This window comes from Odontesthes bonariensis, chromosome 5, assembly GCF_027942865.1.
Source record: "Odontesthes bonariensis isolate fOdoBon6 chromosome 5, fOdoBon6.hap1, whole genome shotgun sequence".
Lineage (NCBI taxonomy): Eukaryota > Metazoa > Chordata > Actinopteri > Atheriniformes > Atherinopsidae > Odontesthes > Odontesthes bonariensis.
The window spans coordinates 27,980,752-27,993,059 of record NC_134510.1 but is presented as its reverse complement, the minus strand read 5'-3'; the positions used below and the strand labels follow the sequence as shown (position 1 = coordinate 27,993,059).

General features: G+C 39.0%; 2 protein-coding genes across 2 annotated transcripts in view; both read right to left on the bottom strand.

Annotated features, from left to right (window-relative positions):
* Nucleotides 1-176: 176 nt before the first annotated feature.
* On the bottom strand, nt 177-9,643 carry ddx61 (DEAD (Asp-Glu-Ala-Asp) box helicase 61). Its single transcript, XM_075465958.1, has 13 exons — nt 9,537-9,643; nt 7,764-8,612; nt 7,321-7,384; nt 6,566-6,670; nt 5,954-6,083; nt 5,537-5,683; nt 5,287-5,381; nt 5,069-5,191; nt 4,852-4,980; nt 4,264-4,444; nt 4,066-4,167; nt 3,744-3,962; nt 177-2,652 (listed from the first exon to the last, which is right to left on the bottom strand). The coding sequence occupies exons 2-12, from the start codon at nt 7,943-7,945 to the stop codon at nt 3,751-3,753; spliced, it is 1,470 nt and encodes a 489-aa protein (XP_075322073.1). The 5' UTR covers nt 7,946-8,612; nt 9,537-9,643; the 3' UTR covers nt 177-2,652; nt 3,744-3,750.
* A 136-nt stretch (nt 9,644-9,779) lies between these two features.
* The window catches only part of bcl3 (BCL3 transcription coactivator), a 28,463-nt gene continuing 25,934 nt past the window's right edge, over nt 9,780-12,308 (bottom strand). The window contains exons 7-9 of the mRNA XM_075466725.1: nt 11,991-12,158; nt 11,534-11,633; nt 9,780-11,440 (exon numbers count right to left, since the gene is read on the bottom strand). Of these exons, the coding sequence (XP_075322840.1) occupies nt 11,325-11,440; nt 11,534-11,633; nt 11,991-12,158 (384 nt within the window). The 3' untranslated portion in view covers nt 9,780-11,324. The remainder of the gene's footprint in view (nt 11,441-11,533; nt 11,634-11,990; nt 12,159-12,308) is intronic.

Below are 12,308 nucleotides of genomic sequence, written 5' to 3'. Positions count from 1 at the left end.
ACCAAATTGAACAATAACTGATTAGGGTGGGAAGAAATGTGTAAAGACATCATCCCTAACCCTAAAACATGTGACCAGAATAACATTTCTAACCATTTCAGTGCTTTGAGTCATGTTTACCTCAAAGAAAACAATGAAAAACAGGAACATTTAAAAAAACAAAAAACAAAGGAGAGGTCAGTCTGCTGAATTTTATTTGGTTTAAGCACAGGCATCGACACAGTTCACTGAAAATTATCACTCTTTTGTCTTAATGTCTCGCTCATCAAGTCATGGGTGTGTACAATAAGAAAAACTGTCACAGGTTTAAAGAAAAAAAAAGAAAAAAAAACAAAGAAAAATCAAAGGACATTACCATCACGTGTCATTTAAGTGCAGCTATGAGGCAAATTATCACAGTGAAAATAACAAATCTCCACCGCTGGTGCTTCAAAAGAGAGCACCAATCAGAGCTACCAATCCCTGCCCGTAAAAAGAAGAGAAAAACCATGTTTCAAATGTATTTACCTGAAACAATGTTCTGAAGTCAATCATTTATGGTTGTAAAATATTTATAGATCTTCAGGCTTGTGATTCTTTCCTCTCAATTTTTTTTATGTATTTTTCCATCAAACATAGAAAAACGACCACTCCCTTCTGACTGCGGTTTCACTTTTGAAAAGGACAAGCAGTGATTGTTTATATTGTAAGTAAAATGGCAACCAATTTCAGGCCGGGGACGTCCACGAAGTAGGAGTTTGATGTCAGTCTAAGGTACTTATAGGAGTAATAAGACTACATCCCAGTTCCAATCCATGGCCCTATTCCTCCATCTTACATACTGCTGAGTAGGTTATCCTGGCTCTTATTTTGGAATCACTGGACAGTTGTAATAAAGCCCTTCAACTAGGAACTGAGAAGCCATTTAGATGGCCAGATGACTGCTACCTCTAATCTCCATGAGAAAAACGGGACACAGTCTTGACTATATAATAGGGAAAGATTGGGCCAAAGGGAAGAACTGGTATTGGGCATAGCCCAACACTTAAACCAAGACACATTGTCATGTCGGGTTCTTCAACACCAACCGAGACCTGAGAAACACCGCCTACTGCTACAGGCCCAAGTTTTAACTAAATGCTTTACAGTCATTTCCACAGCCAAGTTCATAATGAGCAACATTATTTCAGTCCATTTAAACTGGAATACTGCAGGAGATTTGATTCCATGTTATGCAGTCCATCTACATTCAACTTTAACTCCCTTTTCGAAGAACAATCCCAAGTAGTATGCCTTATTCTTCCTCCGCTATTGCAGTAGGCAGTGGTCACATTATGAGGTGCACCTGTTAGTTCATATAAGTATCTGAACTAAAAAAATAAAAAAATGCTTTGGCAACAACTTCATGTATAAAAGCATACACTTCTGGTCGTATTATCCAGTTTTCAAACGTAAAATGTAAGAAAAGAAGTACTGCAATTGTATGTGGAGTGATTGTTGGAGCCTGGAATTAGCACAGATGTCAGAATGTACGGCATAAACTAGCACCTTTGAGGGGCAGCAAACGCCTAGCAATTGTGAGGTCAGAGGGAAATGGCCAGGTTGGCTCAAGCAGACTTAAACTGCAGCACAGATAATGTGTCGTAAACAAATCCAGACAATTAAAAAAAAACAAAAAAAAAAAAAAAAAAACAAAAAACAAAAAAAAAACAAGCATAGGTTGGTCTTACAAATGTTTTCTGCTGCATCGTTCAAAAAGGGAGGGTATGAATCTGATGTATGCAAATCAATTCAGCTTCAAGGGTCTAATGATGCAGTGACACCAGGAATTTCTTAGCTTAATGCTTTTAGATATTAACTAAACATTGTTAAAAAAAAAAAAATAAATAAAAAAAAAATAATGCACGAGGAATGTTGCAGACCAGGCATCACATCACTTTATGGTCACAGTCTCCCTTTGATCGCATTCTTATCAGAATATGAAACACAAAGGAGCATATCATTACAAGTAACCCAGTAAGTCCAGTGTACTCCAATTGTCTAAACAATACCAGCATAGAAGACAGATCCATCACAGCCTTTCATGACTCAACTAAAGGCAGTACGGTGTTGCAGACATTTCTTTCCAGAACCATTCTGAATCCATGTCACAAGGACTTTATGCTGCTTTGAAAGAAACACTATAGGTCCTTCTGAATATTAAAAGGTACTAGTGTAGATTTGTTTCAGGTTGCAGCTCAAACCATCAGCTCAAAAGGCATTTCAGAAGGATGGGAACATGGACAATTTGGTTCATTATCAGCACCTTCCTCAAAGTCCGCCTTTGGTTTGACATTTACGATATTACAACAAAGCACCAATTTGAAGTTCATTGCCATCTATTGCTAAGAGTGCATAGGTTTTATTGGAGTCTATATGCTAGTTAACAGCCCAGCAAAGAGGCAAAAAGTTGAACTGGTTAAGGCAGTTTCAGTGGAGGAAATCAGTTTATTAGCTCACGTACAGAGAAAAAATAGAGATGGCTGTAAATTTAATCTGGGAGAAAAAACAAAAAATCTATAAAAAAAAACAAAAAACAGTTTGATGAAAGTTAAAAAAAAAAATCTTCACTCAAGTCTTGTGTGTTGTTGCAGCCAATATTGTGTTTGACAAATGCCAGGCACTTTATTTCTCCTGAAACAATAAACCACAAAAGCAAAAGACAGAATTAGAAATTCAGATTTCAGTGGAGTGTTAAGAGTTGCAAACCAGCAGCAGACAGTTGGCAGTGTGTGTGTTGATCAGCTTTGTTCAAATCTAACTCGACTACTGTAGTGCCGTCCAAAGAGGACAGCACTTTAAATCCTGTAAAACTTAAGTTAATCTTCTTACTGACAAGCAGATCCAATCCATTGACAAGATACCGAGTATTTGCTCTGCTTCAACAGGATGAGAGCTCAAATGTATCTAATTCCTGTCTACCTAATTAAAATGTTTTTCATTCATTTAAACAAAAATGACAGAGCATACATGTGGTAATGATTAGTTACAATTATTTTCCTTTGCTGTTATCCACGTTTTCAACAATTCATTTGCTTTTGACCCGGTCTTCATTATTGAATGAAAGAGAAGGCCCAGTGCTGTCAGGTACAGTATGCAACAGAAGCGATTAACTGGATAACAAGTGTTTTCCCATACAAGTGAAACTGGGGCAGGGGGCCCTCCCCTCCCCCTCCCTAGTAAAGAAACAGTGAAGGATGCCTGCTTGCTCTGAAAAAGACATCCAAATAGATGGATCACTGGTATAAGAAAGTTCTGGTGTTCACAAGCAATTTGTGTCAGTGATCTCAGGTGTATTCACTTGTGTTGCTTTGAGTTTCTACTTGTGGATCCACATTTTTGATAGTTATCATTGGTTATGAGGAGGGCAGATGTTACCTGCCAAATCAGAGATTGTCAACTAATGAGAGGCAAGAGTTGAAGTTAAAGTTTGAATAATTTCACTTTTTAGTGATATTGCACAGACGTGAAATCCCTTCTGTTATATACTGTAAATAACTAGAACTTGATGCTTTAACACTGGCAAAAGACAGCTTTGTGCCCTCTCTCTCTCTCAACACAACCCACACAGGGTTAGGCATCAGGCCCAATTACTCCAATTGTCATTTTGAAAATGTGACCTGCATTCAAATTTCATCTACATCTTTCAGCTGTTCACCAGCTGAAGCCCTATCACAACTATCTAAAGTTCCATCACAGCTGTTTGAGCTTTTAGAAATACAGACCTTTAATTCAGGATGCTCCCAATTCCCTGCTCTTTGCAACCTCTTCTTCATCATCGTCGTCTGGATCAACAGAGTGAAACTCTGCCACATACAGGCTCTTATCGATGCTGCCGGGGATGGGCTTTATGTCAGTGACCAGTTGATCCTCTGTATTCTTCAGGTTGTAGCGATCGTCTGAAGTGATCAGATTGACGGCCAGACCCAGGTGACCAAATCGTCCTGCAAAGGGAAGACGGTGTATGAAGATAATCTGGTTGTGGCAGGTTTTCACAGTACTTGTAAACAAATCTATTCGTTCAGAGTACGACATGTTCATCTGTACCTGATCTGCCAATACGATGCAGGTAGGTCTCTGCACTTTTGGGGAAGTCAAAATTAATGACTACATTTACTGCCTGGATGTCAATTCCCCGAGTGAACAGGTCTGCAAGAAAACATGTCCTTTAGTTAATCTTAGCTAAATAAAATCTAAAAAAAAAAAAAACTTCCACTTCACATTTCAAAATGCTCTTAAACTTACCTGTGCAGACTAGGTTTCTGCACAGTCCATTTCTGAAGTCATGGAACACACGATTCCTGTACTCCTGCATCATCTTTGCATGAATGTAGAAGCACGAATAGCCCAACTGCGAGATTTTCTTTGCCAGAAGCTCCACTCTCTGAGTGGAGTTGCAGAAGATGATGGACTGATTGATCTGGAGCTTTAAGAGGAAAATAAATAAAGATGCACATTTATTTTTATTATTCAAAGAACTAACTTAAAACCTTCTCAGTGAAAAATGCACACACTTCCTCGTTAATTGGCATTTAAATGATCCTGATATTGAGTTGAATTGATCAATTTAAGTCTCAATTGTAGGTTGATCAAACATAATCAATTGTACAACATGAGAGCTACAATACTGCACAAAGGCCACCCAATCCATAAACGTTGTACACATAGGAACATTTGTCTCCTGTAATGCTGCTTGACTTCATTTATGATAAAAAGAATAAAAAGGAACTCAAACAGCAAAAACATCAGTTACTCTCAACACTGATGCAGCCATTTGTAAGGGTTTAGTATCCAAGTGGTTAGCAACAGCAGAGGTATGCTTTGAACGCTCACCCTGGAAAAAAGTGTGTTCAGACAGTGGACTTTCTGTCTCTCAGTGACGTAGGCATAATACTGAGTAATGCCCTTCAGCGTCAGTTCCTCCATCAGGTTGATTTCATAGGGCTTCTGCAGGTGCTTGCTCTGGAAAAGGTAATCACAATTTCAGAACATGAAGATCATACGAGAGGTCTTCATTTTTATTTGAATATATTCTTTTGAGAGTTTTCACCATGAACTTCTGCACACTGATGGGGAAAGTGGCAGAATAAAGCAAAATCTGACGACCCCTTGGCAAGAAGCTGATGATATCTTCGATCAGCACCACAAAGTCCTGAGACAGCAATTTGTCTGCCTGAAAAAAGGAGTATTTATACACAGGGTTACGAGATGACCAACTTTATAGTCAACGTTACTGAATAAAAGTGAGATCAAATTAACCAAACCCACTTCGTCCATCACCATCATTTGGGTCTTATCCATTTTTGCTACACCCTTTTTAATCAGGTCAAGTATCCTGCCTGGTGTGGCAATCACTACGTGAACTGGAGAAAGCACAAACAGCAATCACAACAACAATAATCACAGAAAATCTTATATTACAGTCAAATACAATTATTTTATAAAATAAGGCTCAAAAAAAGAAATGTACAAGCTGTTACTTTAGATCAATTCTAGATAAATACTTATAAACATTTACCCGTCTCGTCGAGGCGCATAATGTCATCCCTCAAGTTTGTTCCACCTGTGGTTGCCATAACCTTGACCCCTCCGAGGTGCTTGCTCAGCTGAATACTGATCTGGCTCATCTGCAGGGCCAGTTCTCTTGTTGGTACCATTACTATGGCTGGGTGGAGACAGAAATGGGAGGGGCTGATGAAATGTGAGGGTTGATGAAATGCATGGAGAAACAAACAAACAAAAAAATCCAACTGTTCAACGGAGGAAAGAAATATTCGGACTGGTAAGAACAGTGCACACGCTGGTCAAGGCCCTGACCATGTGCTCGAGAAAATATAGAACTAGAGAAACAAATCTGTCGACTGTACTATAGTCCTGTAGATAATTTTGGTTAGTCCTTCAGGGTGTTCAATGTCAAACTGCTGCAGAAACTCACCCTGAATGTGATCCTTCTTCAGGTCTATCCTCTCAAGGAGAGGGATGAGGTAAGCTCCACTTTTTCCTGTACCATTCTTGGCCCGAGCCAAAATATCCCTACCTGATAGAGCAATAGGAATGCTTTCCTCCTATTGAAACAGAGAACACAAGAAAATGTGCATGGTTAACTGGATTAGAGAGATGTATTTGGACACAGGGTCAACTATCATGACAAGCAACACATAAAGGAATAGAACTGTGACAAAAATCACCATTCAAGTAAAACAAAGACAACATGCATCTGCATTTATGCAGAGAATTCGACCGTATTCACACGTACAATGATCTCCCACAGATAAGGTTAGAAGCATCAGAATATCATACTTTAGTCAATAAAACAATTTTGCTTCTGTGCGTGTATACAGGGTCAAGAGCAGTGGTCAAATTAAAGGCCAAAAATCCAACTGTAACCATAACTGGACTCAACTGTGCATGTAACCATGCAGACTCTTCAACGTTTAAATGGATCAGCTGGAATGGAAGCTTCACGACATCCTGTCTGAATTCTAAATTTCCAAATCTGGCTTTATTAAAAAAAAAAAAAAAACAAAAAAAAAAACACTTTATTTACCTGAATAGGGGAGGGTTTCTCCCATCCCATTTCAAAGATCCCCATTAGAAGTTCTCGCTTTAGGCAGTAGTCTTCAAACTCATTTCCCTTCGTTGATGTCACATCCTGAAAAACACAGTGGAAACATTTAAGGTTACCGTTTAAGAAGGCAATTACATCAGTAGTAGGCAACATTGAATCTTAGGGTTCTTGTACACCAAACTGTCGCCACTGTTTAAACAAACTGCGAAGATGATTTTCAACTGAGGACATACGATCAGCTCCTGCACAAGAGGATTCAGTTTGGCAGCGCAGAAGGAGAAGGCTTCACATATGTTATACAAAAAGGGAGACTGGAGGACCACCTATATAAATATTATGCTTTGTATTTTTCTTTAACGTCAGAGCTGGTCTGTCTTGGGTCATGATCATCAGTTGGTTAATGTCTCTTTTAGTCATGCTGTTGTGAAAATGTTGCTTGTTTTGGAGGAGTGAGCATGAAGTATCAGATAAGATTGCGTGTGAAATATATCAAAGCTAGTGGTTAGCTTTCTGTCGTCACTGCAGCCTTCCTTGTCTTGCACTCAGTCGCTGAGCTGTACAGCCAATTAGGGTTAACCATTTCATTAACATCCAGAGTCTGATAATGGCAACAGGGCACACGTTCCAAAAATACAAGCATAACATGTTCCCTGACACTCCACAAGCACCCAACAGCCAATTGTTGGCTTGGTGTAAAAGAAAATTATGGCTGTTATTACCAACAATCACCTTACCGTAGTTCTCATCCTGGTGTCTTTTGGTGGAAGATCCAGGCACTTTTTCCACTCATCACCAAACCTAATTGAAAGAGTTTGCATTAAGCCATGGCAACCAACATTTCTGGCATATATATTCTAACAAAGACAGCAACGCAAACTGGGAAAAAAAAAATTATTTTCTTTACTCACAAATAAATGGGACTTGCGAGACAACTAGCAAGTCTGAAGGTCATGGTAATCAAATAATAACTGGTAACACTGAAATGAACCGTGAGAAAAGCGCTGTAGTGGGAAATAAACCCTGACGGAGGGCTTCGAGAGGACTGTGTGATGTTTCATCTTCAAATATTTTGGTTCAGCTTTTGGCTGGGAGGTTCAAAGCCTTCAACATACATGTTTAAGTTTAAAGGGGAAAAAAAGTTACATTTCTTTCAGAATAAATGGAACAGGTATCTTACTTGATGCCTCCACCGCTCTGAGGAATGCTGGTTCTTTTCTGGGGGCCACTTGGCTGTTGAGCAGTTGAAAGGAGTCCTGACTGCTGCCCAGCTGGCTTGGTCTGTCCCATGAGCTGCCCATTTGCTGGATTGTTTAATCCAATCATTGGTGATGGGGGTTTTGCTGTTCTCACAGTAGCCATGGGTTCAACACTTTACTGACAATTCTTCACAGTGTGTAAGATTTATATTGGCTCCTTTTTCCCTGCCCCTATATGCTTAATGCACCCGTGTATGGAGAAAGAAAGAAAAAAAGAAAGCTGAAAAAAAATAAAAACCCTCTCTTTTGTACTTTTTAAATAATGAACTGTGTACAAAATCATTCAGACTTCTTGAAATGAAGTCAGAGTAATAATTCTATTTACAAGACAACTCTCCAAAAAGGGAGAGATAAACAGCCATAAATAATATCAAAAAATGAGATTAAAACAAATACTTCTTTCAAAATGTTTGTTTCAATGTGCTCTTATCCTTAATGCAATCCTGAATGTTCTTAATTTTTCACCATTTAAATTTGAGTGCTTCGTTTCAACATTCAAAAGGGCTAGTAGCAAAATATGACCAGCTTTGTTGCTTATCAAACTTCTGATTTGTTACTGTGACATCGAGTCCTGAAATGTGATTGTTGAAGCTTTTAATACTGGTTCAAGACAAAAAGGAAAATGGGATCGCTCCAAACGTCTTTCAGCGTGGAAAGTCCAAATTTGAAACTGAGCACAAGTTCTCAACTGCAAGTCTTATCTTGTTCCGATTTCCTGATCCTCTGCAGAAAAAGTTGGGGTGGCAGTCTGCAAAGTGCGGCGGGAAATACTGCCAAGAAATGAATAACAAATAAGGGTGGTTATAATTTACTCATTTGTTGTGCAAAGAACCCCCTCCAAAACAAAAAAAAAAGACAGGAAAAACAAGCACATGCAAACATCACGAATAACCCACCACCACACAAATGTAAACCAAATTTGAATAAAAGGTACTCAGTTCTTCCAATACTTAAGGCTAACACCATGAATGCTAATCTGAAAACTACTCGGACAATCATTTTGGTTTTTATTTTATTTTTATATTTGTAATTTTATTTTTTTGTATAAGTATGAAATTCATGTTATCTAACAGAACAAATAATGGTTTCTAAAGCAAAATCTTAACAAGTAACCATGCCAAGATCATTGTGATATTTTAATAAATATGTCACGGTGAAGTCCACCCGACCCCCCCTTCCTTTTCTTTTTTAGCCGTTAGTTGACAGACCATGTAGCGTAAGAAATGAGTTGGGAACTGGAATGTAAGCCAAACAAATAATTATTGACCCATGGGTAAAATATTTTCAACACTTTGTTGACATTTTTTTAACGGCAACGCTAGCTTAAAGACGTTAAGGAGCGCCAATAAAAGGGACGTTAAAACTTCTTGCTTAGCAACGTGGCTTCTGCCATTCAACTAGCAGCCTAACGTTAGGTCTTAACTTTGAGAGAAACCTTGCTTCAGACTTATCATCCATGAACAATGCGAACAAAGCAACCATGTGTGAATAGGCTGCCACCTGTTAGTTCACTGTTTATTGGTCAATCCGAACAAATGACAAAGGTAGCATGCTAGTGTGTAGCCTCGACGCAGGTTAGTGTTTTGCCCGTATCGGTTAACATCAATGGTAACCAATCCTGTTAACCAAAGACTAGAGAACTTACCCTTCACGAGCAGAAGAAAAATCAAACTCCAACACACTTAAAGACTTACCCGTTGTACCCTGAATGACTCTTAAATTGGCAGTTCAGTTAGGCTTGGTATATGCTATTTTCGAGAAAAGCGCCGAGTTAACACTCTTTTGTCCCTTCTCTCGGAATATTGACAATTCAACATGGCCGCGCGCTCGTTTTTGGATTGGTTGTTTGCTCCAAGGGGACCTCCAACTGACCAATCACGGCTCTGCTTTCAAACTCTCAAAAGTTGTAGTGGGACAAACAGGCAACATGACAAAAGTGAAGGTGTCGGACACGTTTTATATAAAAAAACTATCTACAACTTTTGACAGTGATAGAAATACACACACATACAGGCATATATACACACTTAAACAAAACTTTTATGGTACCAGGGACAAATTTAAATTATTTAAACGTTAAAGAGAGGGAATTTGACTTTGCAGAATTTCTTCAAGGGAAAATTTACAATCAATATAATGAAACCAATAATTAGACTTTGGGTGCACCCTTGTGGTGAATTCACTGGCAATGATAATGTCCACGGTTCAGGTAAGGCTATGGCTGTTTGAACTCCGTAGTCCCTTACATAGCCCCACTCTTCAATATATTCTTTCCTTTTATCAAAAAGGAAAGACAGTGGCAGGCACTCAGAGTTAACTGAGCTTTGGACCATGTTTGCCATTTACCATTATGTGCTGGCAACTTCACAAACACTCTTTATCTGTAATAGGGTGACCAGATTTGAGTTTGTGAAAAAGAGGACGCCTCAGCAGCAGGGGTGGGTGGGTCGATGGGTTACTGGGTAGAGAGATGTAGTGTATGCATGTGGCACCATGACCATGTGAATGCATACAAATGTGTCCACACTCAAGGGTTCTACAGTATGATAATGAGGTTTATTGGCCTTTAAGAACATTGTGGCCTTAACTTATGAACTTTTCCACTGAATCTGTAAAGGCTACTTTCCACAACATAAAACAACAACTTTTCTTATTTCTTTGATTTCCTTTCTGGCCAAAGATTAAATAAAGTGTAACTGTGAGAAAAAAAAATCTTGCTGTGGCATTCAGTCAACTTTCAATGTGGTGCTTTAATGTACTCTAAGAAGAGAACTTTTGGCCAAGTGTTAACTCTTTCTATTCAATATCTGTCCCTTTATAAAGCAATAAAAAGACATATAAAAAATAAAAATAAAACATGTCTTTATATGGCCACAGATTCAATAAGTTAAGAATAAGTTGGCCATAGCTTTGCATGTCATGCACTGAGCTTCCCATGCACCACGACCAAGACGAAAACATGGGTATTTTTTCTGCAGTTCGTCTAGATTCCAGCGCCATGTGCTGGTGTAATCAGAGAAATCATGTGTGCTCATCATAGTGCTGACCAATTGAATGTTTGAAGAGAGAAGGCGATTGACCAATGATGGTAATTCTCTATAGTCAGAGACTCTGCAAGAAGATGGGGCATGTATCATAATGAGCAAGTGTGGGGAGTGACACGCAACGCAAATCTGATGTAAACATATTTGAGGCTGAGATAGAGCAAAATCCTGGACGATTTAGAAATTCCAGTCGGACGCAGTTTTTAGCTCTTAGTTTTTAAAGGATATGTCCAGTTGAAAGAAAAAGAAGTATAAGAAGAAATCAAGTGGATCACTCGTTTGTAGTCCAGTTCAGTGTAATTCCAGGTACTGACTATTGTTGGTCTGATATCACATTGGGGGGTTCCTTTTCTGAATGTCCTGGGGAACATGTGATTGTCTCTTTGATGTCTGGCTTTGTGGAGGTAGTTGTAAGTTCCACTGAACAGTAACACTGAACTAGTAAAAGGGATATAAGGTAGATGGAGTCTTTGGCGAGTGGGAAGCGCTTTGATGAAGGGTGTGGGGTGTTGTTGAAGGTGAAGATCCACGACTGTGGTTGGAAGATGGGGACCCTGAAAGAGAAGCAAAGAGTAAAAATGAAGTACTGTCATTTTTTTTGGTGACTTTGTGGACTTTACTGTGATCTTATGTATGAATTTTCTCACCATTCTGTATGACGTAGCTCCTATGTGGTGAGACAGACATTGAGTTTTGATCCTGAACTCTGGTCTGCTTGGAGCCTCTCCCTCGTAACACATCTGCTATCTAAAAACAGTTACAGTTCATAAAGGTTTAGTGCATGCCATGATCTTAAGTGAGAGTACTAGCAATTCACTGTACTAATTCCTGTGTCAAACAACATAGCACTGGTGGAAAAAAACACTGCATCCTTTAGATTTTGGCCACTAGGGGGAGGAATACACATTATCTTTCCACATCTTGTCCCAACTGCTTCTTCCTACTCTCCTATTTTGAGCTGATTCAGCTAGGTTTTGAATTTGTTTGCATTTGTTCTGCTGTAACTTAGGTAAATAGATTCTCCATACCATGAGATGTGAATTTCAGCAAGGTCTTTATCAATAACATTTTTTAAGTAATTGGTTGTTTCTGTCATCTCCTTACTTTATTGTTTTTGGCCACATTCACCGGGGTATCGTTGTGGTAGTTCTTGAGGCTGCTGTCAGCTCCACTTTTCAGCAACAGTCGCACTGTTTCCACCTGACCTCGACCACAGGCGATGTGTAGGGCTGTGTTCCCACTGTATGACTGGTTGTTGACATCACAACCATTCTGTGACAGAGAAAGGGAAGATTGCAATTCATAAAGAGAGCAAGAATAGATGCAGTTAAGCATAAAACGTTGAACAAAAGATAAGGCCATGGTGAGGCTGAGTTAGATCAGAAAGAGATGAAGAAGAGGGACGGAAAGATGATGAAAAGA

Excerpts from the sequence above, each read along its gene's own strand:
- ddx61 (XM_075465958.1), bottom strand. The coding sequence starts at position 7,945 with ATGGCTACTGTGAGAACAGCAAAACCCCCATCACCAATGATTGGATTA. Across the intron at positions 5,192-5,286 it reads AAATGATGGTGATGGACGAA|GCAGACAAATTGCTGTCTCA; the intron begins GTGGGTTTGGTT and ends TCCTTTTTTCAG. Across the intron at positions 4,445-4,851 it reads TGAACACACTTTTTTCCAGG|CTCCAGATCAATCAGTCCAT; the intron begins GTGAGCGTTCAA and ends TTCCTCTTAAAG.